Consider the following 25,959-nt stretch of genomic DNA (forward strand, 5'->3'; position numbering starts at 1 on the left):
GGGTATCAGGCTGGTCCTTAGGCACCTGCCTTTGATTGGGTGAGATAAACCCAGGGACTCCAGGGCCTGTTCTTAAGCCCCTGCTCTTAATCCTAAATCCAGAGTTGCATCCATCTGGAAACTGCGTGTAAGATCACGCCATGGACTTCTCCCTCTGCATACGCTGGGAGAGCAAGGGCTGGCTGAACAGACAAAAGTAGCGTCTCGCTGATGAAAGAAACACATCCTGCTTTTTCTTCTCCCCTCCCCTTCCCTTCTTCTCTCTAATCACCTTCTCTGTCCTCTATCTTCCTCTACTCTTCTGTGTTTCTCTATCCCATTTCCCAAGAAAATGAGGCTCTTTTAGACACAGGTTCGCCATCCTCGTGCCCACTCCTACATAATCAGCACAATCTTTCTAACTATTTTTCTTACAGTGTGCATGGGTGTGGTGCCTAGGTGAAGGGCAGAGGCCACTTGCAGCAGTCACTCCTCTCCTTCCACTGTGAGGTCCTGAGAACCAAACTCAGGTCATCAGGCTTGGCATCAAACACCCTTACCTGAGAGCTGCCTCTCTGCTCTCCAGAACAATTCTTTTTCAAGCACTTGTCATGGGTAGAAATTGTGTTAACTACCCAAAACCAAGAAAAAACGAGCCCCATAGTCCCCTATAAAATGCCTAAAGCCTTACACTCTTCTGAGACAGTGATGAGGGTAGCGTCATTTCTACATTCAGGTATGGAGAGTCTCACCCAGGTTAACTCTCTCATCCGTCCTATTGCTGCTCAACTTGATCATGAAGTAGAATGCTCTCTAGTGTGTTGTCCTAAGCGTCCTATATTATGAAGTTCTTTCCCTTGCAGCCTCCCTTATGTCTGCACCCCCGTGTCGGGATGTCGTCATTGAAATAGAAGACACCAAACCATTACTGGCGTCTAAGGTAGGTTGTATGCCAGATGCCTAAGCAATGTGTGTATTCAACCATTCAAGGTTATTAAAATAATGGTCATCAAAGCAATTTACAAGGGCTGAATAGTAACAAGATCTGAATCTTGTATTCATCCAAAGACACTTATCAACCAGGCCTTCTTAAAATTTTCTATTTATAACCCCTTTTTATCTGAGAAGTTTTTACACAGCCCCAGGTATAAAGGTCTATAAAATAAGGTATACAAATAAAACATATACTAATAATTAATTATAAAATTTGTATAAGTAATTTTTTACTAGACATAATTTTACCATTTGTCTAAAACAAAATCAAGTTGGTATTCTAATGAGATAGACGTGCTTATTCATTTTTACATAAAAAATTAAATCTCAGCTGGATATGCAATACCGCAGGACATAGAGCATCATTAATAATTTTCATGGTTGATTAGTATTTTGATTTTATAGTCATCAACGCTGAAACTCCGCTTTGCATAAATGTGTAGTACTAATTCAAAATGGCAGAAGTAGTTTAGGGCCATTTCAGAAATGGTTGAAAATTCTGTCCGAAATCCAAACCAAAATTCATCTAACTTTTAATGAAACTCAAATAGAAATCTTTAAAACTTGAAATTCTAACTAATGCAATCTAAAAATATAGTAATTTGACACCTACGTGATAAAGATTATGATGGGAAAATAACATGTCTTTATTTTCCATAATTAAACCATTACGTTTCCATGAGAGCAGAAAGCTCGGTGTGTAAAAACACTGAGTGTATGCTGGTCTCAGATCTGAGCTGGGGTGTTTCAGGAGATATTCACTGGTGTTGTGTGGTGTGACTACATGCACAATACAAAAATGCATGGGCTGCGGATTCAGCAGCAAGTCTACGATGGAATCGCACAGTGCAGCATGGGCGAGCATCACCAGAAGCGCTTTGGGCTCATTCCACACTTTAGTTCTAGTTAAACTTCAGTTGTCACACATTTAGAAATCTTTCGCTATTGTCAAATTTCCTGTGACACCCCCGCTCCCCCACCAGGTCATAACCTACAATTTAAGAAGCCAGGGTGTGGACTAGCAGCTTCAGCCCCTACTAGTCAGCCACCTAGGATACTTAAAACATTATCAATGTACATAATTCAAACACATGCATAAAGAATGGAGAACCGCTGGTAGGGGTAGTCCAAGTGATACCAAGTGTTAGATGCTTCTAGAACAAATTGTAAATTTAAAGCAATAGTGAGAACTCGCATGTCAGGATCCCCCCCCCCCCGTGTGATGCTGGATTGTCATGGTTAGGAATGACCCTGTTTGTCAGTACATGAAACACCCTGGGTTTTTATATTCACTCTGGAAGAGGTTGGTGGGAATCCTTCCTCGGGATCCAGTCTGAAAACCATCCCAGCCACTTCTATAGGAAGGAACAAGAGAAAAAGGAAAACCCAAAGAGCTCACTGTTTCTCTTGGCATTTAGAATAAACTTTCACAGCATGTTTTAATACGCACACTGACTGGAAAATACACATGATTGCGCTGTAATGTGCTATGTCCATAGACGGCACTTTTTAAAAACCCACTTCTTCCCTGCTGCGTTAAGCTCACTAACAACTGGCCTGTGTTAAATGTCGTCTCCACAGCCAGGACTGGAAGGCTGTGTTTGATTCTACTATGTGGCAGTTCTCCACAATCACAAGATGACAATAACAAATTCCCAACACCACAGGGCAACGTGACTATGTTCACTTATTGAAAATAACCCCAATTAGTATCAATAAATATCAACAGGAGTTGCCTAGGGAGAAGTTATGTGCTTAATACTTAAGATTCTCCATGGGAATTTTCACAACCACTCTGGGAAAAGGCAGTGTGAGATCCCACTCGATACTCTGCCTCCAGCTTACCATCAACCGCTGCCAATCAATCCTGCCTGCATGCCTTCTGGGTACTGGGTCATCCTCAGTACTATTGGGGAATAAGGAAAACGGTGTCAGTACTACACGCCAGTATTTCTGCTCCTTTCTTGACAGTCTCAGACTAGGTTACTCTAGCAACACACTGTGAAAGGTTCATTTGCCTCAGCTTTTAACAGGGAGGAGTAGCAGGCCCAGAGACGGTTGAGTCAAGTCATTCCCGCTACATTATACATGACTGTAACGGGCGCGCTCCCCTCACACCTAGTTGAGGTCCTCTGAGTTCATAGGAAAAGGTAAAATCTCCTGAACGCCCACCTCCATCTGTTTGTCCAGGTAGACATTACATCTGTCTGTAAAGTCTAATGAGTAACACTGAGATTTGGAAGAGCCAATGGCGAGCTTACTAATGTCCTTTATGACATGTATCACATGTACATGTAATGTGTACGTTATTACCACTAACTCAATTTAGTCTTTGTATCTGCATGAATGAGTCTGTCTATGCTGCTGCTGAGGACTGGAGGCCGGAGACTGAGTCTTTCGTGACGGCATCATCCTTTATGATGTCTGTGGGAACTCTTAACAGATGAGCTTAGGGCTCTGTAAAGAAAAGCAGGAAGCGAGGATGGGGGGCATATTGGTCAAGTGCCATCCAGCCAGCACAGACATCCCTTCATGGTCGTCTCAACAATTGCCTTCCAATTCCAGTGCTTAAGCAGTATGTCGACAGCACTCAGCAAAATGGCTTCTCCAAGGACAGTGCATGTATGTATAATAATATGTATGAGGCTTCATGGGACTGGGGAATCATGGTCTAAGGACCTGAATTCCTCCGGGGTCTATTAGCAGATTTTGGAGTGAAAGGTGACCTTTAGACAATACTATCATTCTAGAGGGGAGACTGGCCCATGCCATGTAATGCTTTGAATTGGATTTTCAACTTCATTTATTCGATTGAAAAAAAAAAAAAAGAAAGTCACATGAGTTGCTGTCCTTCCTTTTCTGCATGGGATAATGAGCAAGCAGAAGTGAAGGAACCCTCCCGGACTAGCCCTGAAATTTAAAGTCAGCAACTTGTCTTGGATGCCTTTTCAACACAGCCTGTTCTTTACCCTCAATCAGTTCTGCATGACTTAAAATAAACACAAATGAACAGACTAAATACTTGGATTCAAGACACTGAGACTGTGAAAAGATTTTTTTTTTTTAATTCCTCTCTCCAAAATCTCACTCCACCTGTGATTATTTAACCCTAATCTTGCTTTGGGATGAATCTAATAAGAAGAATTGATGCATCTCATTCTCTCTGCCTCCCTTGGCAATTCTGTTGTAACAAGGATCAGTCTAGATAGGAATACTGAGGACCTGAGGAAGCCAGTGGCCCTCCCCACAGCAACCACAAAAGTGTGGTAGTGAACAGTTGATCTTACATTGGAAAGGAAGTTGGGATTTCAGGAAGGGGGACTGGGTAGCATTTTCTCACACTGGCTCAGAGGGTGAGCTTTGCCAGAGTCCCAGCGAGAACCAGGAGGAAACTCAAAGTCTAACAAACTCTAGCTCTTCCTTCTCTCACTCCTGCGCATGCCCTAACACCAGGGGCAAATTCTCCATGCAGGAATTCAAGTGGAAGAATTTGGCTAAAGAGAAACCTACCATCCTTGTATTAGAAGACTTTCTCATGTCAGGATTGCTGTGGTATTCTCACAGAGGCGGGAGGGGGGAAACACAGGAAAGGCATCGACATGATACCTGCGGTCACGCACACCTTGTGACAGGACAGCTCTTGAAGGGTTGAGAATGAGGTCACACTGGGGACATGCTTTGGAGCTGCGTGGAATGAGAGGCTGGGAGAAGGAAGATGAGTAGCTCTCTCCTGTGCACCCACCGTGTTAGTCGACCACAGTATAGTCCACCTCCACTAAAAACACAACATGGGTGCATACCTCCAAGCATTCAAGTACTGTGTGGAACTCCGTGGTGTGTTTCCAGAGAATTCTGAGATACATTCAATGATGAGATGCTTTTGGCTGGAATAATTAGATGATCTATTAAATGTTGATATTGTAAAGTACGCAGGAAAATAATGTTTCTCTCTCTCTTTCTCTTTTAATGTTCATGGGATCTTAAACCAAACATCCACGTGACCTGTGTATGATTTTCCTTACTACTGACATCATATGTTCAGCTGTCAGAAAAGGTAACTATTGTACATATTTTTGCACATTTAAGACTCACGGGGTCAGGGGTGCTGCTCGGGAGTAGAAAGCTTGGCTTGACATGTGCAAGACATTTGGTTCAATGTTCAATACATGTATTTCCTGTCTACAACTGGTATGTAAAGACTTTTTCCTAAGTTCAGGGATGGATTGATGATCTGCAAAAGGCAAATAACTCATTGTAACTACACACATGTGTGTGCACACACATCTGTATGAATATACATCTAAAGACATATAAAGATACATGTGTATATAAGAATTTATATACATTAATCTGTAAGTACAAAAAAGAAACAGACTTTTTATGATTTCATTTGCATGGATATGTATGGTGTGTGGATATGCACACGTATGTGCAGGTACTGAGGCAGGAGGATGATTAGTTTGGGGCCAGTTTGAACTCTGTATCAAGACCCTGTGCAGGAATGAAGGAGGGAAGGAAGGGAGAGGGAGGAAGGAAGGAAGGAAGGGAGGGAGGGAGGGAGGGAGGGAGGGGAAGGGAAATGAAAGGAAAGAAAGGAAAGGAAAGGAAAATGGGATGGAGGGAGGAAGGAATGGAGGGAAGGAGGAATGGAGGTGGAAAGGGAAGAAGAGAAATAGAAAAAAAGAGATTAAGATCTATGCAGATACTCTGCCTTATATACTATCTCTTCTGCCCAACCAAGAACCATCAAAACAAGAGGTTCGCAGGTCTGGCTGTAACTGAAATCCCCTGGGGGGCAACTATAATGAACACCCAGTTCTCTGCCCAGAATGACTGAATCAGAATCTTCAAGAATGGAGTTGGAGTCCCTAGTGTAAATGAACCATAATCCTCCCTACCTTTGTTTCACATGTGAAATGTTTCAGAGTTCGCTCTCCTAGTGATCTTGTTTGATTTTCAAATCAACTCTAGGAGGCGGATGGAGCCGGTTGTTACTATCTTACTTGCTAGATGAAGAAACTGATGATCAGAGTTGCAGAACAAGTTGCCCAAGGCACTGTGGCTCGTAACCTAAGGACTAGAACTAGAACCAGCTCACCTGACTCCTAGTTTAGAGAGCTTGGTATTACTGCTAACAGAGCTAAAGAAATGAGATCATAGAAAACACATGTTGGAAATGCTATGCTAATTTATCTGTGGAAACAAATATTAACAGCAAAGAAACAAAGAGACATTAATAAATCATATGCATTAGATCTAAGAGAAACTAATAAAGGTGTGGACACTGAATGAAGCAAACACATTTCATTAGCAGCTAGGGTGATAGATGGCAATGGGTACAGTGCTTGCTCACAAGCTCGGGGACTCAAGTTCTAGCCCCAGCATATGCTTGAAAATGCAGAGTATGGTGGTGCATGCTTATATTCCAGCACTGGGAAAACGGAGACAGAAGGATGACTGGGTTTGCTGCCCAGCAAATTTAGCCCACTGGTGAGCCCCCAGCAATAAGAGACTCTGCTCACAGGAGGTGACAGCATTCATGCAGTGTCACCTGAGGTTGACCTCTGGCCTCCACATACACTCCTACGCATCTGCACATGCATGTGTGCACACATACGCACCCCCCACATGCATGTGATTGGTTGAGGTCTACTTGAGCAGAATCATGAACGTGCTGCCCACAGTGCATATGAACAGAAGCATGGAATCTCAGAGTCAGTCATCTCTCATCTATTACACAGTGGTTTTCCCGTATGAATTAGAAATCCAGACTGTTAGTAAAGATGTTTTTCGTTTTGCCGTGACTTTAGGAGGAAGAGATCATTGACTGGTGGAGTAAATTTTATGCTTCTTCGGGGGAGCATGAAAAATGTGGACAGTATATTCAGAAAGGCTATTCCAAACTCAAGGTACTTGGACCTATGTCTGTGGGTGGGGAAAAGCTAGTCCCAGCATGCATAAGGCCCTGGGTTTAAAAGGCCTTTTGGTGGGTACTGATGGAGAGGGGCCAGGAGTGCCTCCTGAAGAGCCCTCTAGCAACAGGTTTGCCTTTGCCAAGTACCAGGACTTGAGGAAAGCTGCTGAGTTATAGTTGCGTGACTGTCCCTTTGGGGCTTGGGGGCATCTGGCAGAGGCTAGGAATGGGTTGGTACCATACTAATTAGGCCAACAATTATCCAGAATTGTTTGGCTCAGGGAGACCCGGAAGTCACAGTGTCCTTGCAAAGCCATTGATGTCAGCATGCTTCATTTTGTCTTGTGAACAGTGATCAGTTTTGCTAAACAAAAAGTTGATTCTGTTACATGTATGTGTCCCTGGTTGTCACATCACAACCATGGGCACACCTGTGCAGGAGGAAGCTGCAGAGCCAGGCAGGGGTAGCCATCTGGACTATTCTGATCATGCTCTGAGTTTTTCAGTTCTCCGTTTAGGTGCTATCTCTGTCAGCTGCAAATCCAAGTCAGAGCAAGGTATAAGAGGAAAATAAAATTAAGTGAGAAACATCTAGTTGTTAAAATCATCCCTCTATCAAAGTATAAGGACCTGTATCCTTGCTTGTTGATGCCGTGATATATTTGTGTGGCTTAGGTAACACCAGCACATAAGTGATCACATTGAAACCCGATGAGACTGAGCGAAGGGGACAGACTCATGTTCTGTCTTCCTCTCCTCCCTGACTCCCTCCTTCCTCTCTCTCCTTCCAGTCCACCTTTATTGCTTGTCTTTTTAAAAATCAAGATATAATTGATATGCCATAAAGTGATCCTTCCACCAAGTTTTGATGTTGTGCACACCTGTGCAAAACAGCGCCCAGGGCAAGGGGAAGACCATTTCCACACACAGAAAGTTCCTCTGTGCCCCCCTTCAAGCCAGTCCCCATGAGCGCAGCCTGCTGGTGAACCACTGATCTGGCTTCTACCATGTTACGTTGGCTCTGTCTGCTTGTGTGCTCCATGTAACTGGAATCACACCTTGTTACATCCTGCGTTTGGCTTCGTTGGTCCCATACTCTGCTGCTGAGACTTACCATGTTGTTGTGGTATTAGGAGTTTTTCTCCTCTTGCTGACTAGTATTGGATTAGACTGGGTTGGGGGTGGGTCAGCTCCACACTCTATCTTACCTCCATCCCCCCTCTCCATCCTCTCTCTTTCCTCCCTTTTCCTCCCTCTCTCCCTCTCCACAGTTTGTTAACTCATTCTCCTGACACTGGGCATTCTTGAACCACAAGGACTTGTTTCTGTTTCTCTTTGGTAAATTCCTAAAATCACCATTTCTGGGCCATAGGATAGGTGGATATTTAAATCCCTAAAGGAAGTGCAGCGTTTTCCCAAGAGGTTGTTTTATGCTGCCCCCACCAGTGAGTGAGTGTCCCATGTGTTTCCTCGCATCCTCCTGCCTTTTGGTACTCAGTCTCATTGACTTGAGACTCTGCCTTTGTATTAATGAGAAACTGAGACTCTGTTGTGGTTTCCAGATCTATGACTGTGAACTGGAGGATGTAGCTGAATTTGAGGGCCTGACGGATTTCTCAGATACCTTCAAGTTGTACAGAGGCAAGTCCGATGAGAACGAAGACCCGTCTGTGGTAGGAGAGTTCAAAGTGAGTCAGATATGTGTCTTTGTCCTGTTTCAAATTCATCTTCACTGCTTTTGTGGATCATGGAGGGAAGAAGTCTGCAGCAGAGCAATATTGGATTAGACCGTCCTCTGCCCTCTGCTCGGGGGAAAAGCTGCCCACAAGAAAAGGGCAAAGGGGAGCCAGGGTGTGTTTTTCCCTGATTGGGTCAGCCAGGCTTGAATCCGACAGGGCTCTTTCCAAGGCCTACTTTCTCCTCTGCACTTCTGCCCTCAGGGAATTTTAGCAGGATCATTATGGCAAGTTCCCAGGCCAAGCTCCTCACCACCTTTCTCCTTCCAACCAGTCTGCAGCCAAATCTGATCCCTGTCTGAATGGCTTAAGCACACCTCTTGGTTTCCCAGCTCAGTTCTCAGCTCCTTCCAAAGCTGAGCAGGCCTTTCGCAAGCCATGTGTCCCTCCAGCATGGAAGAACCACTCCCAAGTCCCAAACACACCTTGCAAGCCCTCTTGGACGGATGCGCAGAGCCTTGGGCCAGGCCCCTCTTCCTTCCCTGGATGCCCTTTCTTTCCTCTCTGTGGTCTGACCAAGCCCTGCTCCTGCCTTAAGCCAGCTCGAATGTCAGTGTTTGTCAAGAGTCCCCTGGTTGCTTTGGGCAGCATGACTCACCCATGCTCTGGGCTCCCACAGGTCTGGGTTCACCGCCTGTTGGGTTTGACTGCTGCTTCTCCTCCCCAGCACACTTGGCAGAGCCAGGGCACCTAACACTGCCTCGTCCTAATCCTTTGCCAATGGCAGACATGGCTAATGGATCAGAGGATTACACCCGACACAGGGTCTCAAATCCTCCTTGCCCTAGCTTCCCACTAAGCCAACAATAGGGCATCGAGTCAGACTAATCTCGCATCTTGTGCCACACTCTGGTTCTTGAGTTTTGGGTCCTCCACACCCAGTATTCAGTGGCTGCTTGCTTCACGACATGTTCCTTAATGCCGCTGGCTAGAACAAAGGCCCAAACATCCTAATCCCAACTCCGATGCCTTTCCCTGCACGATGGATTTCCCTGGGAGTGGGGCCCAGGCAGGTAGGGCTGACACAGAAGGGAGCCACCTTAGTACTCCACTGGGCTACTCCCATCTCCAAAATAATCTCAACTCCTTACCTCTTTGCCACCACCTTCCGTCACACTGACCAGTCACCTCCACTCCCTGTCCAGGTTGTCACCTGCTTCCTAATCGGCCCTCTTCTGAAATGATGGCTATAGAACCCCATCACGTTCCCTACTGGACTCACCCAAGGGCCAATGCATGTTGTTTCTTCCACAAACACAGATCCACATCGCCCAACTGTGTGATATGGAGGGGATCCTGTGTGCTCTAAAGAGGGGGACATTTCCTAAGAACCCTCTACTCAGTGGCCAGGGCCTTTGAAGTCATCAGTATGTGTCTCCCTCTCTCTCTTTCTCTCAGGGTTCCTTCCGAATCTATCCCCTGCCCGATGACCCCAGTGTGCCAGCTCCTCCCAGGCAGTTTCGGGAACTGCCTGACAGTGTTCCGCAGGAATGCACGGTTAGGATCTACATTGTTCAAGGCTTAGAGCTCCAGCCCCAGGACAACAATGGCCTGGTAAGAGTTTGGGTGTGGGGCCTTCTCCTGTAGCAGGATAATTACAGTCATCAGCCATGGTAATTGTCACCTTCTTTCTCGCTGGGCGTCTGTTATCTCACTAGGAGAAAGATACTCTAGCAAAACAATGTGTGCAGGAGGATTGTCCCCATGGGGATTTACCTAAGAGCTTTGAGGGGGATGCTTAGGGCTCTTTAGTTCATCCTTCTCGTGTTACTGATGTGACCCGGGACAAGATTTGCTCCAGTCACAAGCCCAGCCTGAGCAGAGTCAGGTCACCCCTACCTACACCCCACCCCACCTTCTCACCCACATAGCTGCTCTGAAGGTATGCTGGCTCCCTGCCACCCAGAGGAGAACCTTGCACCGAGCTCATCCCAGGCCCTCGGGTGCCCCAGCGCCTCCTTTGTCATCCGTGGGGAGTAGAGAGACAAGCCGAGTCTATCCCCGAGATTGACTTCAGTTTGCCCCCGCGATGATATAACATCTCACCCGTCTTGTCTCCACAGTGTGATCCTTACATCAAAATAACCCTGGGCAAAAAAGTCATTGAAGACAGAGACCATTACATTCCCAACACTCTCAACCCAGTGTTCGGCAGGTAACCAACAGTTCAAAGCATTCCTCCCTCACGAAAGGTGCCCTGCCCTGTTCGAGGCACTCCTACTGGGGGCAGGTAGCCATGTCCTCCTCAGGGAAACAGGCAGAAGTAGAAGGACTGGGAAGGACCATGAAGAAAAAAGGTCAAAAGATGGGTTTCTCTGGGTCAAGATCTGTCCCAAGTCTTTGGGTAGAAAGCAAGGCCCCGTAGGACAGTAAGCATTGGGGGCAATTGGAGTGGGGGGCTCAACTGCCACTAAATCCTGTTTTTGCTTCCAGAGGCTAGTGTGAGCTGTTTCCTGGACCAGCTCTCTCCTTGTGATCCAGTGACCATGTCACTGAGAGCAGGGTGCAAAGGGACAGGACAGAGAAGCTGCTTTCTGGGTCTTTAATGTCCCCAAGATCCTTAACACGGCATCGTTTTCTTTGTAGTTACAACCTTGACTTGTTTCTGGCTATAACATCTATATTTTTAAACATTGTTTTTATTTATGCCACTTCTTTGAACATGTGTGTGCGCATGTGGCAGTTGGGGACAACTTAGTCCCCTCCCTCTACTATGTAGGTCCCAGGAATTGATCTCAGGTCGTCAGGCTTGGCAGCAGGATCCTTTACCCAAGAGTCATCTTATCAGCCCCATTGCATAAATCTTGTCAAAGATGATTGTTGAGTAAAACCAGCATTAATCAGCTGTAAGCACTTTCCATATTCAGTAACAATTAATTTGCTGAACATTCAGAGTGAGCGGGTCCTCTGCTGAGCCATTTATAGAAGACATCTCAGAAAATCTCATGAAACTCTGAAGGGAACAGAAAGAGGCCCAGAGAGAATGTGTGCCTAATGTTCTCCTGGCCGTACGGAGAGGTCGCACTTGAACCCATGCCTCATGACCCCAGTGTCTCCATGGCACCAGCACCGCACTCTGTCCTGTCCAGGTCTCATTTTCTCCAGCGTTAGATACTCTGACCGGGCATGACGGGGTTAGGAGCCCTGCATCTCAGGTGAAGACACAAGTCCCCACAGCTCTGTCAACAAGCTGCAAGACCAGCGACAGAGACAGAAGGGGCCAGCTCCACAGCCGCAGATCCAGGCTTTCCCAGAGCCCTTGGCAGTACTTCATACTCAGAGCAAAGCTACCGTCTGTAGAGAAATGTTTGTTGTGCCGCACATGTGAGGAAGGGCTGGGAGAAGATTCCGTGACCAGCTGTGCAAGCGTGAGGACCGGGTTTTTGGATCCCCAGCTCTTACATCTGTAAAATGGGTGGAGGGCCGAGGCTGTGGCTAAGATGTGGCCACAGGATTCTGAGAATCCAAATTCCATCCCTGGAATCCTAGAGAGGGGGGGGGGGGAGCCAATCAGAGGCAGCTGTGCACATCTGTAATCCCAACACTTCTGTAGCCAGATGGGAGGAGACAGAAAAATCATCCAGAAACTTTCTGGCCAGCTAGCATGCAGTGTGCATCACAGAACAGAAACAAGAGAGAACCAACCGCAAAAGGGTGAGAGGCAAGAACTGACCCCCCAAAAGCTGCCCTTTGACCCTAACCCATGCACTGTCGCACATAATGCCCCCCCCCAATATTAAGAACTAAAAATATTTGTTCTTGGGTTTTTGTTGTTGTTTTGTTTGTTTGGTTTGGTTTTTCTACACAGGGTTTCTTTAGCTGTCCTAGAACTAGCTCTTGTAGACCAGGCTGACCTCGAACTCACAGTGATTCACCTGCCTCTGCCTTCCGAGTGCTGGGATTAAAGGTGTACACCACCACCACCCGACTTTGTTCTTAATTTTTTTTTTTTTAAAAAAAAGTGAATGATAAAGGAAGATATTCTGGCTTCCACATGCACAAATGAGCGCAACAGTTTGCATATATGTATACATGCACACACACACACACACACACACACACACATGGGGGGGCATTATTCTCCCAAAATTTTGCTAAGTGGGAGAGCACTGTTCCTGTCTGCCCTATGCCCTACCTACTCATTCCTTTGTGCCTCACATATATTCCTCTTTGTCTTTTTCTGCCTCTCTGTGTCTGTCTCTCTCATGCATGCTTATATGTACACATACACACACACACACACGCATGCATGCATGTACTCACACATGCACAGATGCACAAATCTTGGTCATCCAGTGTTTAGATTCAAACAAAGCATCCTCACAGGCAGGAACATACGTGTACAAAGGACCACCCACTTGGTCCTCAGCATGTGTGTATACATGCGCACACACGCATACCCTCAGACACCTGCACACGAACACCTTCCATGCTGCGTACCCCTAGGCTGAGTGCCGGGCCCAGGGAGGGGAAGTAAATCCTCTGGCACAGCAATGTGATCATTTTCCCTTTCTTCCACTGATCCAGCCCCAAGGTCTAGACAGGAAAAGGCACGCAGGGCAGGAAGGAGGGCTCCGTGCAAAGGGAAGCAGGCAGAGTCAGCTTTGAAGGCAGAAAGGCGGCCCTGTCTGAATGGCCTGTTTCAGAGCTGCCAGCACGAGCTTAACAAAGCGGCAGGAAAGTCTTTCTCAGAGCCACCCTGGGAGTAGGGATGCTGTCAGGCTCTGCCAGGCCAATGGCTGTCTAGGGGGATGCACAGACTTTCGTCCATCCAGCTGGTGACCCTAGGCCGGGGACTCAGTCTTGGGAAGTGGCTTGTTTCTCAGCAGAGAGACTCTGGGACAGGGCTTGAGAAAGAAGCCACATGTTCTGTGTTCTTGGCCATTGCTCATTCTGGCTTCTCTAGATCACATTAAACTCCCGAATGCTGTCCTCTGACCTCCGTGTGCGGGTTGTGGTACCCACACTTACCCACACGCCATCCACACAATAATAATAAACCAAAAGATTTCTTTAAAAAATTGATATCTCATGGGAGAAGAACATTCCTTAGTCAAACCAGAACACCCAAGATACTTGGAGTTTTGTTTTGTTTCCCTTGAGACAGGATCTCACTGTAGAATCCTGGCCATTCTAGAACTCACTATGTAGACCAGGCTGGCATCAAATTTACAGCAACCCTCTCCTGTCTCTGGACTGTTGTGATTATAGGAGTGCACACCATGCCCAGCTTACTGCTTTTTGTTGTTGTTGTTGGTTTTTGTTTGTTTGTTTGAGACAGGGTCTTTGTACATAACTTGGCTATTCTGTAACTCAACATGTAGACCAGGCTGACCTGCAGCTCACAGAGATCCACCTGTCTCCGCCTCCCAACCACTGGCACTAAATGTGTATGCCACAGCACTCGGCTAGCGTGTGTGTGTGTGGGGGGGGGGTACTTGAGCTGCGTGCATGTCTGCATACTGTCTGCACCTGGTGCCCACACTGGCTTTGAGGCTTTGTGTGTAATTGTGACACAGATACCCCTTTCCCTGCAGTCACCTGCCTGCCTGGAACCTTAGGGTAGCTGCTGCCTCTGGAGCGGTCTCTGAGATTGTTGCAGGAGACACTCAGGAGGCTTTCTTCCAGGGTGCCATTGAACACTCCTTCCTGGCTCACTGGACAAAAGCCTGTCCAACCAGAGTGTAACAAGAACAAGAGGAAGTCCAGAGGAGGGAGGGGGGGGACCTTGCACAGTTTTCCTTCAGTTAAATGTACTGAGCACCTGGAATAAGAGGGATCCCTCCGGGAACAACGTGATACTAAGGCTAAGCCCTGCCTGTCTGCTGCTGACATGGGCAGCCAGCACCCCCTGGACCCCAAAGTTCACCCACCAATATGATAGCTGTTGAGTTATCTCTCCGCATCTCAGAAACATTTGCATTCTAATGTGGATGCCATAGAAAAGGTTTAAGAACTGAATGAAGTCTGTGGCAGGACCAGAGGTCCTGGCAGGCCCCCTACATGGCACACTATGCAAGTTCATGCATGCCCCCCTGTGTTCTTCCGAGAGATGGGTCAAGTTGTTTCCTGGGGCAGGCGACCCTGATGAGCAGAGTACAGAATGAAGTGGTATATAGACAAATGGCTGTAGATCAGGTGCCTTATCCATCTTCCTGGAGAGAGGAGAAAGGTGTCCCATGTGGTAATACTAAAATTGGCGATATAATGTATTATTATTATTATTATTGTATCCTAAGCTTTAATCAATCCTCTCTTACTGAAGGTTTCCTAGACATCTCTTTGCTTGCTTCTTAGAATAGAATAGGTGATGAGAGTTGGTAGGATCATTTCGCAGAGGAGAAAACTGAGCAGAGAGTCTAGCTAAATGAATGTTGTAGCTGGGATCAGAACATAGGTAATCAATCCGGGCTCTTCTGAGCGAGCATGCACTCTTGTTGTTTTATTACTAGTGTCTACCGTTCATCACTTCTCCCCACCCACACCAGTTGTCCTCCCCAAACACCACCACCACTTGGCAATTCTTCGTTTGAGTCTTGGTTTCTGGAGCTACACAGAAGGCCCCTGATCATTCTATATGTGCGGGTTTTTTTTTCTTCCTAGAATGTATGAACTGAGCTGCTACTTGCCTCAAGACAAAGACCTGAAAATCTCTGTCTATGACTATGACACCTTAACCCGAGATGAGAAGGTGGGAGAAACGATCATCGACCTGGAGAACCGCTTCCTTTCCCGGTTTGGGTCTCACTGCGGCCTTCCCGAGCAGTACTGTGTGTAAGTTCTTCCCCGTGAGTAGAGGGGGTGCTGCTGTACCCAAGGCTCTCTCCTGGGGAGGCTGTGGGACTCTGGCTCCCTCGGTGCCTCGCTTCAGTGTGCCATGGCTCTTTCGATCCATCTAGTGTCATTTTTGACAAAATTATCTGAGGATGACCTAGGGCCACCACATTGCCTCGTTCATATGATAGTCTGTTGTGTTGGTCGCTGGAGCAGAGCAGAGCCGTGCATATGACACAGCTGTCGTCAGTGCTCTGAGATCCAGTCTCTCTCCTGTTCCTGAGCTCCTGATGCCAGGGACTTAGGCTAGCCAGGTGTCATGGCACGGATTCGCTAGCTTTTAGAAACAGCGATTGATTGTTAACTACCAACTATTCACCGTCCAACACCCTCCCCCTCCCCCCCCCCCCCCCCCCCCCGCAAGGATTTTATGCCCAGTGTCCCCTGCTGCTAACCAGTGGCTCTCTGAGCATCCAATGAGACTGCAAGTCACTTCTGGTTTTTTAATTTGGCTCTCTGGCTATGGTGATCCCAGGTTCCTCATTTTTGTTAAGGAGAGAACTGAACATAAAAAAATAAACACGATGAGTTGGCTGAAGCCAAAGTACTGTATGGGTTTTACACCTCTGAGAGAGGTGTCCAGGAGACACCGTGTGTAGACCTGTCCCTCCCCTTGGACAGAGGTGCACTTGTGTGGAACACTGTGCACCTGGAGTAACTCCAGACCTGTCCACAGTTCTGGAGTCAACACCTGGAGAGATCAGCTGAGACCAACACAGTTGCTTCAAAATGTAGCCAGGTTCAAAGGCTTCCCACCCCCAGTCCTTTCCGAAGACGGAAGCAGGATCAGATACGGAGGACGAGACTACCATCTGGACGAATTTGGTGAGCAGAAAGCTGTGGTTGTAAAGCACAATGTGATAATCTGCTTCTGTTGCTGCGTGGGGGAGGGGGCATGAGCCAAGGCAGCACCTGATGATCCCATGCGAGACCCTATGTCTGACCTGGCCTAAACAAAAGCCGCAGGTGTCCCAGTGGACACGTTTTCTTATCTTCCAATTTTCCTGTAATACATAATCAGTTCAACAATGTTCCAATGACAGTGAAAAGAGATTCCACCCCAAAGAGACTCCATCACAGACAGGTGCTGGTAATACTTGGGAGGAAGAGGCAGGCGGATCTCTGAGTTCAAGGCCAGCCTTATCTACAGAGCTAGTTCCAGGACAGCCAGGACTACACAGAGAAATCCTGTCTCAAAAACAGGAGAGAGAAAGAGAGAGACAGAGACAGAGAGAGACACAGGGAGAGTGAGAGAGAGACAGAGAGAGAGACAGAGAGACAGAGACAGATAGAGACAGATACAGGAGAGACAGAAAGAGTTCTAGTTGAACTTGGTCTCATAGCCACATCTGACTAGTTGCAAGGGAGGCTAGGAAATAAGATGGTTGTGAGCCTGTGCTACAAAAGTAAATACAAACTATCCCCCCATTCTAGTATGCTCTGCGCTCTGCTAATGGCAGAATACAAGGTAGGTGTGAGCCTCAGTAGGGAAGTCCCCATAGCCAGGAGCTATTTGTATCCATTTAGTCCTGCACAAGTCCATGCTGACGCTGTACATACTGGTGATGCCTGGCCATTTTTTACAAAGTTTGGGATGATATTTTGCAAATTGTTGGGGACTGGATTATTCCTGACTGTTCCTAATTCAATGTGACTTTGCATTCCAGAAGCCAACAAAACCCTGCACCAGCACCTCGGGGCCCCTGAAGAGCGTCTTGCCCTCCATATTCTCAGGACTCAGGGGCTGGTCCCTGAGCATGTGGAGACAAGGACTTTGCACAGCACCTTCCAACCCAACATTTCCCAGGTAAAGGGGGACCCACCACCTGCTCATCAAATGCAATAGCAATCACTGATGGGCTTGCCTCTTGAGACATGCCTTCGTCCTTTTAAATATGTAAGAAACAGAAAAGAAACTCAAACTAGCTTCATCCTGAAGGAGTTTATTGCAAAGATTTTCAGGGATCTGGTTACATACCCGCAAGAGATTATCTACGATTCAAAACCAACTCAAGCCAGGGTCTCGCTTTGTCTTTGTTTCCGTTTCTGGCGCTGGCGAATCCTTTCAATGCTGCTGCCACCTTCCTCTGAGTCTGTGTGTCGCGGAACCCTGCGTACTTACTCCTGTGTTGTGTACTCAGGGATCGGGTGTCCCAATCCGTGTAACCAGGAGAGCAAACTGAGCTTGGCCTGACTTGGGGAAGAGGTACCTCCTGAGTCTAGAGAGTCAAGGAAGCAGGGGCGCAGTGCACAAACAGTAGGTCAAAGGGACCGTACAAGTCAAGCCCCAGAAAATGGGCCTAGTTTCTGGAGGAGCAAAGCGAGACACGCTCAAATACAAAGTAATCCACGTAGAAGCTTCGGATAGCAGATGCTTCCAGGCTGTGTCTGCAGAGACTTAGGTACCAGAGGCCTGGAGTAAAGCCAGGAGTGTGAATTCTAACACACACCTTGAGGGACTCTGGTATGAGTAACTAGGAACTCACACTTTAATAAATATTAATTTACTAGAAGCAGATATCATCAGTACCTACTATAAGACTATAGACATGCTTGTTTTGTTTTGTTTGTTTGGTTTCTCTGGGTAACATCCCTGGCCTGGCTGTCCTTTTACCACTCAGAAGCGCCATGGCTTCTAGATAACTGTCACATTTGCTTTCATCCTGTGCTACATTTTGATTTCTTGCTCTTATTCCTTCTCCTTTCTGCTCGAAGCCTATTTATTCTGCCCGCCCACCTCCCACCCATCAATCCTAGGTGGAGCCTGGAGAGTTGACCAAGTGAGGAAGCTTTCTTCCTGAGAAGGTTCCAGCCCGCCTTCGCTCCTGCCTGCAGCCTTAGACTCAGACTGCGGCTTAATCTTAGGCGTCGCCTGGATGCCTAATGTCCTGTGGTGTGCCTGATGTATGGCGGAGCCCTGAGCCTAGAGATTAGTTGGAAAAGCATCAGGATCATAGTAAAATATATTCCTTTTCAAGGGTTCCAGGTAATTCATTTTGATCGCAATGCCTTGGGAAGCCAATCCAGTGATTTCCTTGGCAAACTTCTCAAAGACCAGTCTATGTTTGTCTGAAGGCAGAGTCCATACAAGATCCAAAAATAATGTAGAGGCTATAAATTGATTTGAATGGTTGGATAGTTTTTTTTTTTTTAACTGGCATTTGTACCTGTCTGGAAGAACATTCCAGTGGAGCAGAAAGGCTCGGTCCATAGCAGTCAAAGATCAGACCAGGGCCTCACCAAGATGGCAGCACAAGTGTCAGGACAGGCCCTGCCCCTTCTCTCTTCTGGCGTGGTGGCAGTGCTATCCTAAGGAATATTCTCTCTTTGGAGACCGAGTTATTGTTTTAGAATCGCCTCACAGAACTAGGTTGTTTTCTCTTACGAAGTTTATTGCCATTTTTGTCACTCTGAGGTAAGCGGGAAGTCCACTGGGATTGAGACTGAATTTGGGAAGCAATGTGATAGCAAATAGAGTGGCGGCATGAGGGGGAGGACTCGGTTTTAAATGCTTGAGAGTAAGTGTGTGTGTGTATGTGTGTGTGCGCACGCATACACACGTGTGTGTTTGCAATAGCAGCTGAGTTAGTAATAGGAAGCCCCTCATTTTATTAACAGGATAATTTGGGGCCACGATACAAACGGGTGAATGAGCTCTATCACTCTTGGGGTGAGAATGGAAAGTGAGTGGCCTAAATCACACTGTAAACTAGCTTAACCTTGGTTTACTCTTTCATCCATTACGGCCTTCCATGTGGAGTAATAAATCAGCAAGTCCTCAGAAGTGGTTTCTCTTAAGAAATGGGATGGAAGAAATGATTTTATAGCTCAGTGACAGAGGGCTTTCCTAGCATGTGGGAAGACCTGGGGTCCATGCTCAGCGCTGCCAAAAGAAAAGGAAAACCGTGGTTTCTCCCATATGTGACTCCTGCCTTCCTTCCTCTGTGTATGGTTTAGGGAAAACTTCAGATGTGGGTGGATGTCTTCCCCAAAAGTTTAGGACCACCAGGCCCCCCTTTCAACATCACTCCCAGGAAAGCCAAGAAGTAAGTAAGCCTAAGCCCCGGGTTCCCTGGAGCGCGGACTCCGTCCAGGACCAGAAGTAGCACTCTCCTAAAATGCGTTGTGTTCCAGGTACTTCCTGCGTGTCATCATCTGGAACACCAAGGACGTCATCCTGGATGAGAAGAGCATCACAGGGGAGGATATGAGTGACATCTACGTCAAAGGGTGAGGACAGCAAACAGACTCCCACAAGCTGGGGAGTGAAATCCTCTTTCACTAGGCGCCCTGTTGGAGGTGCCCACCCATGTGTTCTTGGTATGACCTGCTATGGGAGTGCCTGGACAGCAAAATGCAGAAGGGGCAGAGAAGAAAAATCCGTCTAAACAGTGTCTAGGGGTGGGATCCCTTCTCAGCTCTCAACTGTAAGAACTGATAAACATTTCTTCATCCCTCTTTATTTAATTGTTTTTTGCTAAGCAGAGTTACTTCTGAGACTCCTTAGCTATGTAGTTGCTTATTTCTTTTTGATATTGCAGACAACCAGCCTTAAAAACCCAATAAAGCTCCCCAAATTTCCTTCTTATACACGTTATTGCCCATAGACAGTGTTTGTGAAAAGCAAGCAACATTGATAGGTTTTTACGAAATACTGCATCCCACTGACTTTTGCTGGATGTCTTTCTCCGATGTGAAAAATGTCGTGCTTATTATTTTCTTACTTGTTTAATTCCATTTCAGGCGGTCCGTGTTGTTAGTTTCTGCTCTGCCATGATCATAGGTCCATAGATGCTGAGAATGGTACTATGTGGTGAGAAACAACCAGTCTTTGTAGTCAGACCCCCTGTGTGAGAATCCTGGCATCTTCCCTGCTAGCCAGGGAAAGTCAGACATGGGCAGCTACTCGCCTGTGCAGTGAAGATAATGATAGCGCTACTTCCTGGAGATAGCTAGAAGATTCCAGGACTCACAGCGTGTAGTTTAGCCCCTGGCAGCTGGCGTGCATTACGTGGGTGTTAGAATTATTGCTCTTCCACATGGACCGAGTTCTTCCTTCCTTGATATGAAGGAGATAAGACGTGTTGAAATGTGATCTATTCATCAGCGAGAACAAAGTGCCTTCGTGATCCCTAGTGAACTTCAATCACAGCTGAGTTAAAGACGTAATGACTGTCATTCAGACTCGTGTAAGCTTCATCAGGTTCTCAATTACTGTTTGCTGTTTCAGGGCGTCATTACCATTCCCCCAGGAAAACTAATCCCAGCTAATTAGAGCTATGCAAATTTACTTGACTGTCATAAGAATATTTTTTTTTCTTTTCAAATCAAGGCAACAAACAAAGCAGTGATGGGCTGAGATCAAACTAGCAGAAGAATGAAACTCAGCCTAAAGTAGTTTGTAAAGTCTGGAATGACATTCTGAACACCAGGACTGGGAGTCCAGCTCAGAGGTAGCAGGGCTCCCTAGACTGAGACTCTGGGGACATTCTGCCATGAGTTGGTTGCTTACTTACTAGTTTGTCTTTTAGATGGATCTCCTATAACCTGGATTGGCCTTAAACTCTCTGTATAGCCAAGGATGGCTTTGAACTTTTGATCCTCCTGCCTCTGTCTCCCAAGTATTGGGATTACAAGTGTAGATCACCATGATGTGCTTGGGGCTGAAACCCAGGGCTTTGTGCAAGCTGGGCGGGTACTCTACCAACTGAGCTAAGAATCAGAGTTTGCTCTCCAGAAGTGCAGAGAGGGGGAGAGGGATCTAAATATTATACGTGCAAAGGTGACTGATACATAAATGCAATGCCTAACCAACATGGCACATGTTGACGTTACATATGAAGTGATACATGCTTGCACCCAAGCACATGTAATGAAGGTATTTGCCTAATTAACATTAAAATTAAAATGAGAGAAGCCTTACCAAAAAAAAAAAAAAAAGGTGGGGGTGGGGAGAAAGAGAGAAAAAGCCAAAGAGACTGAGAAGTCTTGGGTCAGATGATGGTGAAGTTTTAAAAAGGGCTGGGTCAAAAGGTAAAGCTACCAGGGTCATATAAAAAAAAAATGTGGACTCTTCAGTAAATTAGTTTAAAAGTTAACAGTCAAATAGAACCGTGGTGCCTGGGAGGATGAAGGGGATTATGGTAGGGCAGGGGAGTGAGGAGATAAGGGGAAAGGTTGGATACAGGGGTGTGGGCGTGTTCCTGGGGGTCTAGCCCTCTATCACTGAATTTCAGACACCCAGTCTCGGGAATCTTCCTAGTGATTTATCTAGAGAGTTAATTAACCAGCGAAAGAGAATGCTCAGGTAGTTGACTGATAATGCTGCTGTCGCTGACGATGGGGCTTAAGGCTAGCAAATGACATTATCATCTCCATAGTCAGAAGGAGACTAGCAGCGTGGACTTTGAATTAGACGACCTGCGAGTGCAGACCCATGGCCTGCTATGAGTCTTAAATCACTTCCGGAGCTCCGTTTCCACTGGGAGGAATGAAATGATACCAAGTGCCTAGGTCATAGGTCAAAGTCGGAAGGCTGAGACGAGGAACCGCTTCTCTGAGACCTCTAACTCTATCAAGGAGAGGTGGGACCCCAGGGTCCAAAGCTTCACAGCCAGGCTCTCCCTGCCGTGGATCAAGAGGCTGGTTCTTCTCAAAGTTGGAATTAAAGGTGTGCTCCACCACACCAGGCCCGGCTGGAAAACAGTTCTTAGTTTCCAAACAGAAGCAGGCAGATGCGACAGCGGCTTCCTTCTGGACACATTTGTTCGTTCCGTCAACAGGGAGTTTATCTTATATCCACTCCATTGCCAGGCACAAGCAAAAAGAAATGTTTCCAACGGTCTAAGTTAATACGCTGTTGACGGAGAGGCTCTTCTCAGTGAGGCGCCTGGAAATAACAGCTTGCCTCTTCCTTGCCTGGTTCATTAATAAGATCATAGTAAATTTTGAGAATAATAAAAAAGGAAGCTGCAAGATTACTTGCTTGGTGCCTCTTTTTGTTTGCTTAAGTTAAATATGGGGAAGGAGACGCTGAAATTTTGAGCTAACTTGCATTGGTGGAACCGACCAGCCCCGATGATAGATGCTAATGAGTCATAGCTGTGAAGCCCCAAATCATAGCCAGCTACAGCTTACCCAAAATAGAAGCTACATTGTTGATGATATTTTCCAGAAAATTTCACCTTAGCTCTGCTAACTACAGTCTAAAGGGTTTCCTGCTTTGGTTTTAAAGGAATTCTATTTTATTTGGCTCCAGCCTGGGTTGGATGCGACTCGCCTCCATAAATCACTCCCGGCCTGTGGATCCCTGGAACCTGCCCAGAGAAAGGGCCTTGCTGCTGCTCTCCTCCCCCTAATCACAGCACAGTTTTGCAGTCAGATCCCTTGTCAATCACCGCGAACTGACTCCATTTGCCTCTGCTTTACAGCTGGATTTCCGGGAGCGAAGACAACAAGCAGAAAACAGATGTCCACTACAGGTCCCTGGATGGCGAAGGCAATTTTAACTGGAGATTTGTTTTCCCGTTTGACTACCTCCCGGCTGAGCAGCTCTGTATCGTGGCTAAAAAAGTAAGCCTTGAAAGATGTGGGCAGGATGTGGACATTTTTGGGTCTGCTTGACTCTGAGACTCCAAGGAGGTCGGGCTTGCCCGGGACCTGGAAGGTCACCGAGTCCAGCTCCCTCTTGGTAGAGACAAGGAATCTGGGACCCACAAGAGAGTATAGCCTTGCCCATGGTCGCATAGCTACAACAGGTATTTATTTGTATAGTTAGGATTATGAGGAATACCGCTTCCTTTCTGCTACCTGTTGGCAAGTCAATAGACGGGGCAGGACAATGGCTTTTGTATCACTGTACACACGTGTTCTGTATGGAACGAAGAGATGGCTACTCTCCATCTTAGGCCAAATACAAGCCAAGTATTAGAGGTGAGGCGTCCCTTTTGCTGCCCTGGTTAAGCCACGGTATCTGCATTCCCGCACTCAGAAACACTTCCAGGAGGGTTGAAGGCCCCAGTGGACTTAATTAGACAGACTTTCGGTTACAGAACTTAGTTACAAAAGAAGTGATTTATTGGTTCCCATTCCTAACCAGTCCAGCGTTGGCTCATTTTAAGAACGTCTGGGGCCCACGTCGAAGCGATGCCTTTGGAAGCTGGTCCCACATTCTTCTCCCTCTGCTCTCTGTCCTCTATGGACCTCACTTCCAGGCAGGCTCTTCCCTGGAGGAGGAAACATGGTAGCCGGCAGCCCAGGCCATCACCCATCTTCCCAGCAAACCACCACAAATAGAAGGGAGTGTCAGAACTGACATCCTAGAACTGGAACCAGGGCCTCTGCCTACCAGAGACTTGTGTCCCTCCCCGAACCAACAACCACTGTGGCCCAGGAGGAAGTGCTCAGGCCAAGCACTGGGATTAGAGATGGGGTCAGTCTTTGGCTACTCCACCATCCCACCCCACCCCTGCCCAGACTGTACTAACTGGGGAAATAAGAGTTCTCCAAGGAAAGTCCTGATCCTGAGACCTTGGTAAACAAACCTATGATCTCAGTAGGCCTCTGGTCCCATCCCTACCTTCCATCTCTCGTCATATCTGCTCATATCACCTTCCCTACAACCTACAAAGCTGTACCTGCCCTGAGTCCCCTTGCATCTAATAGCCCTACCCACTGTGGATGCTGTAGTGAACACTTCCAATGTCAGATGGAATGGAGCCTACAGAGGTTCAGAGGCTCAAAATGATGTCGACTTGTGTATCCTTTCAGACACGAAAGCAGTGTAGGACAGAGGTGGGGATATTTGGAGTCAGGCCTGAGAGGTGGTTCCTTTTCCTTTTAACCCACATCTAAGGCTATACTTCTCTTCCCTCTGTGGTGCTTAGAGCATAACCCCACACTTAAGACAGCCAGTCAGGGACTAGCCGTGTGGGCTTTCGGAGGTAGGAACTTTTTAGAGGTGGGAACTTGGCTGTCTGTGTGCCTACCTTCAATGTGAAGGATCGGAGGATTTTAAGTGACCACAAGTATATAAAAGTCCATGGTAGCCGGGCGGTGTTGGCGCACACCTTTAATCCCAGCACTCGGGAGGCAGAGGCAGGCGGATCTCTGTGAGTTCGAGACCAGCCTGGTCTACAAGAGCTAGTGCCAGGACAGGCTCCAAAACCACAGAGAAACCCTGTCTCGAAAAACCAAAAAAAAAAAAAAAAAAAAAAAAAAGTCCAGGTATTTTCCAAAAGCTAAAAATCCTGGGACATTTTAATATCTGTATTGAAACAAAAGCGGAATCTGAGCCCTAGATTAAACCCACTGCAAATGGGTACAATGAAACCGTCAATCAAGCCTTGGAGATGGGGGTGGGAGTTTGCCCAACAGGGTAAAGGCCCAGTGATGACACCTTGGGCTGGCCCACACCTAGCTTCAGGAGGGCCACAGCAGTGGCAGCAGGAAGTCACACTGATAGGAATACATGGGAAACCTGCTGTTTGAGAACTTCCTAAGACATCCTTGTTGTCACCCACTGGTGGCTTTGAGACTGCCTAGGGAGTCTGTTGGCCTACTAAATACCAGAGGAAGGTCAGGCTGTCCCACAGGGTGTGGAGGTGGAGGCCCCAGTCTTATCGCGCTATCTGCAGCTAAAGTGAGGGTCTCTGAGCCCACTGACCATGACCATGTGAACCGTCTGTGTCTCTCCCCATTTTAGGAGCATTTCTGGAGCATTGATCAAACAGAATTTCGCGTGCCCCCTCGACTGATCATTCAGATATGGGACAATGACAAGTTTTCTCTGGATGACTACTTGGGTATGGCTTACGTCACCGTCACTTCTCTACCGCGGAAACCAATTACAATCTGGGAACACCTGTAATGGGGGAGGCGGGGATGTGCTCACTGACTGGGTGTCCCCCTTTTCACTAGCTCTACTCGCTCTGAAGGCCTCCCTGGTAAGCTAGAAAGATAAGTACTCGTGCTTGCCTAGCGAGAGCCAAGAGTTCAATTCTCGGGACTGCATAGACAGGGAATGGTGCTACATGCCTTTAACCCCAGCACTTGGGAGGGGGGAGGCAGTAGGCTTAGGCTCAGGCATTCAAGGCTGTCCTTGGCCATATAGTGAATTAGAGACCAGCCTGGGCACAGGGAGGTTGCCACAGCTCTGCCTCCACTTTCAAGCAGCTCGTGCTCTCTCTTCTTGGTACTTCGGAACCATCTTTACGAGTTCGCTCCTCGCTCTCAGCAGTTCCTGATGTCCTCTGTGCCTCCTTCTTTCATCCTCCCCTACGCTGTTCTTTTCCTTTTCCTTTTTTTTAAAAAAATATTTTATTTATTTATTTATTTATTTATTATGTATACAGTGTTCTGTCTGTGTGTATGCCTGCAGGCCAGAAGAGGGCACCAGACCCCACTACGGATGGTTGTGAGCCACCATATGGTTGCTGGGAATTGAACTCAGGACCTTTGGAAGAGCAGGCAATGTTCTTAACCACTGAGCCATCTCTCCAGCCC

General features: G+C 47.0%; 1 protein-coding gene across 4 annotated transcripts in view; it reads left to right on the top strand.

The window, feature by feature from the left end:
• Myof (myoferlin) overlaps positions 1-25,959 on the top strand; it is a 139,804-nt gene that overhangs the window by 108,075 nt on the left and 5,770 nt on the right. For 2 of the 4 annotated variants that reach the window (XM_041661564.1, XM_041661565.1), the window contains 14 exons: positions 843-919; positions 3,538-3,594; positions 5,015-5,026; positions 6,783-6,881; positions 8,449-8,574; positions 10,021-10,176; positions 10,686-10,777; positions 15,226-15,396; positions 16,133-16,281; positions 17,124-17,263; positions 19,414-19,502; positions 19,591-19,686; positions 22,887-23,028; positions 25,160-25,259. In XM_041661564.1, coding sequence (XP_041517498.1) covers positions 843-919; positions 3,538-3,594; positions 5,015-5,026; positions 6,783-6,881; positions 8,449-8,574; positions 10,021-10,176; positions 10,686-10,777; positions 15,226-15,396; positions 16,133-16,281; positions 17,124-17,263; positions 19,414-19,502; positions 19,591-19,686; positions 22,887-23,028; positions 25,160-25,259 — 1,506 coding nt within the window. The remainder of the gene's footprint in view (positions 1-842; positions 920-3,537; positions 3,595-5,014; positions 5,027-6,782; positions 6,882-8,448; positions 8,575-10,020; positions 10,177-10,685; positions 10,778-15,225; positions 15,397-16,132; positions 16,282-17,123; positions 17,264-19,413; positions 19,503-19,590; positions 19,687-22,886; positions 23,029-25,159; positions 25,260-25,959) is intronic. The other 2 variants (XM_041661566.1, XM_041661567.1) reach the window with 1 other exon arrangement.

The sequence above is a fragment of the Microtus oregoni genome, unplaced genomic scaffold (assembly GCF_018167655.1).
Source record: "Microtus oregoni isolate MIOR12 unplaced genomic scaffold, Mior012 000012F_ref0000307, whole genome shotgun sequence".
Classification (NCBI taxonomy): Eukaryota; Metazoa; Chordata; class Mammalia; order Rodentia; family Cricetidae; genus Microtus; species Microtus oregoni.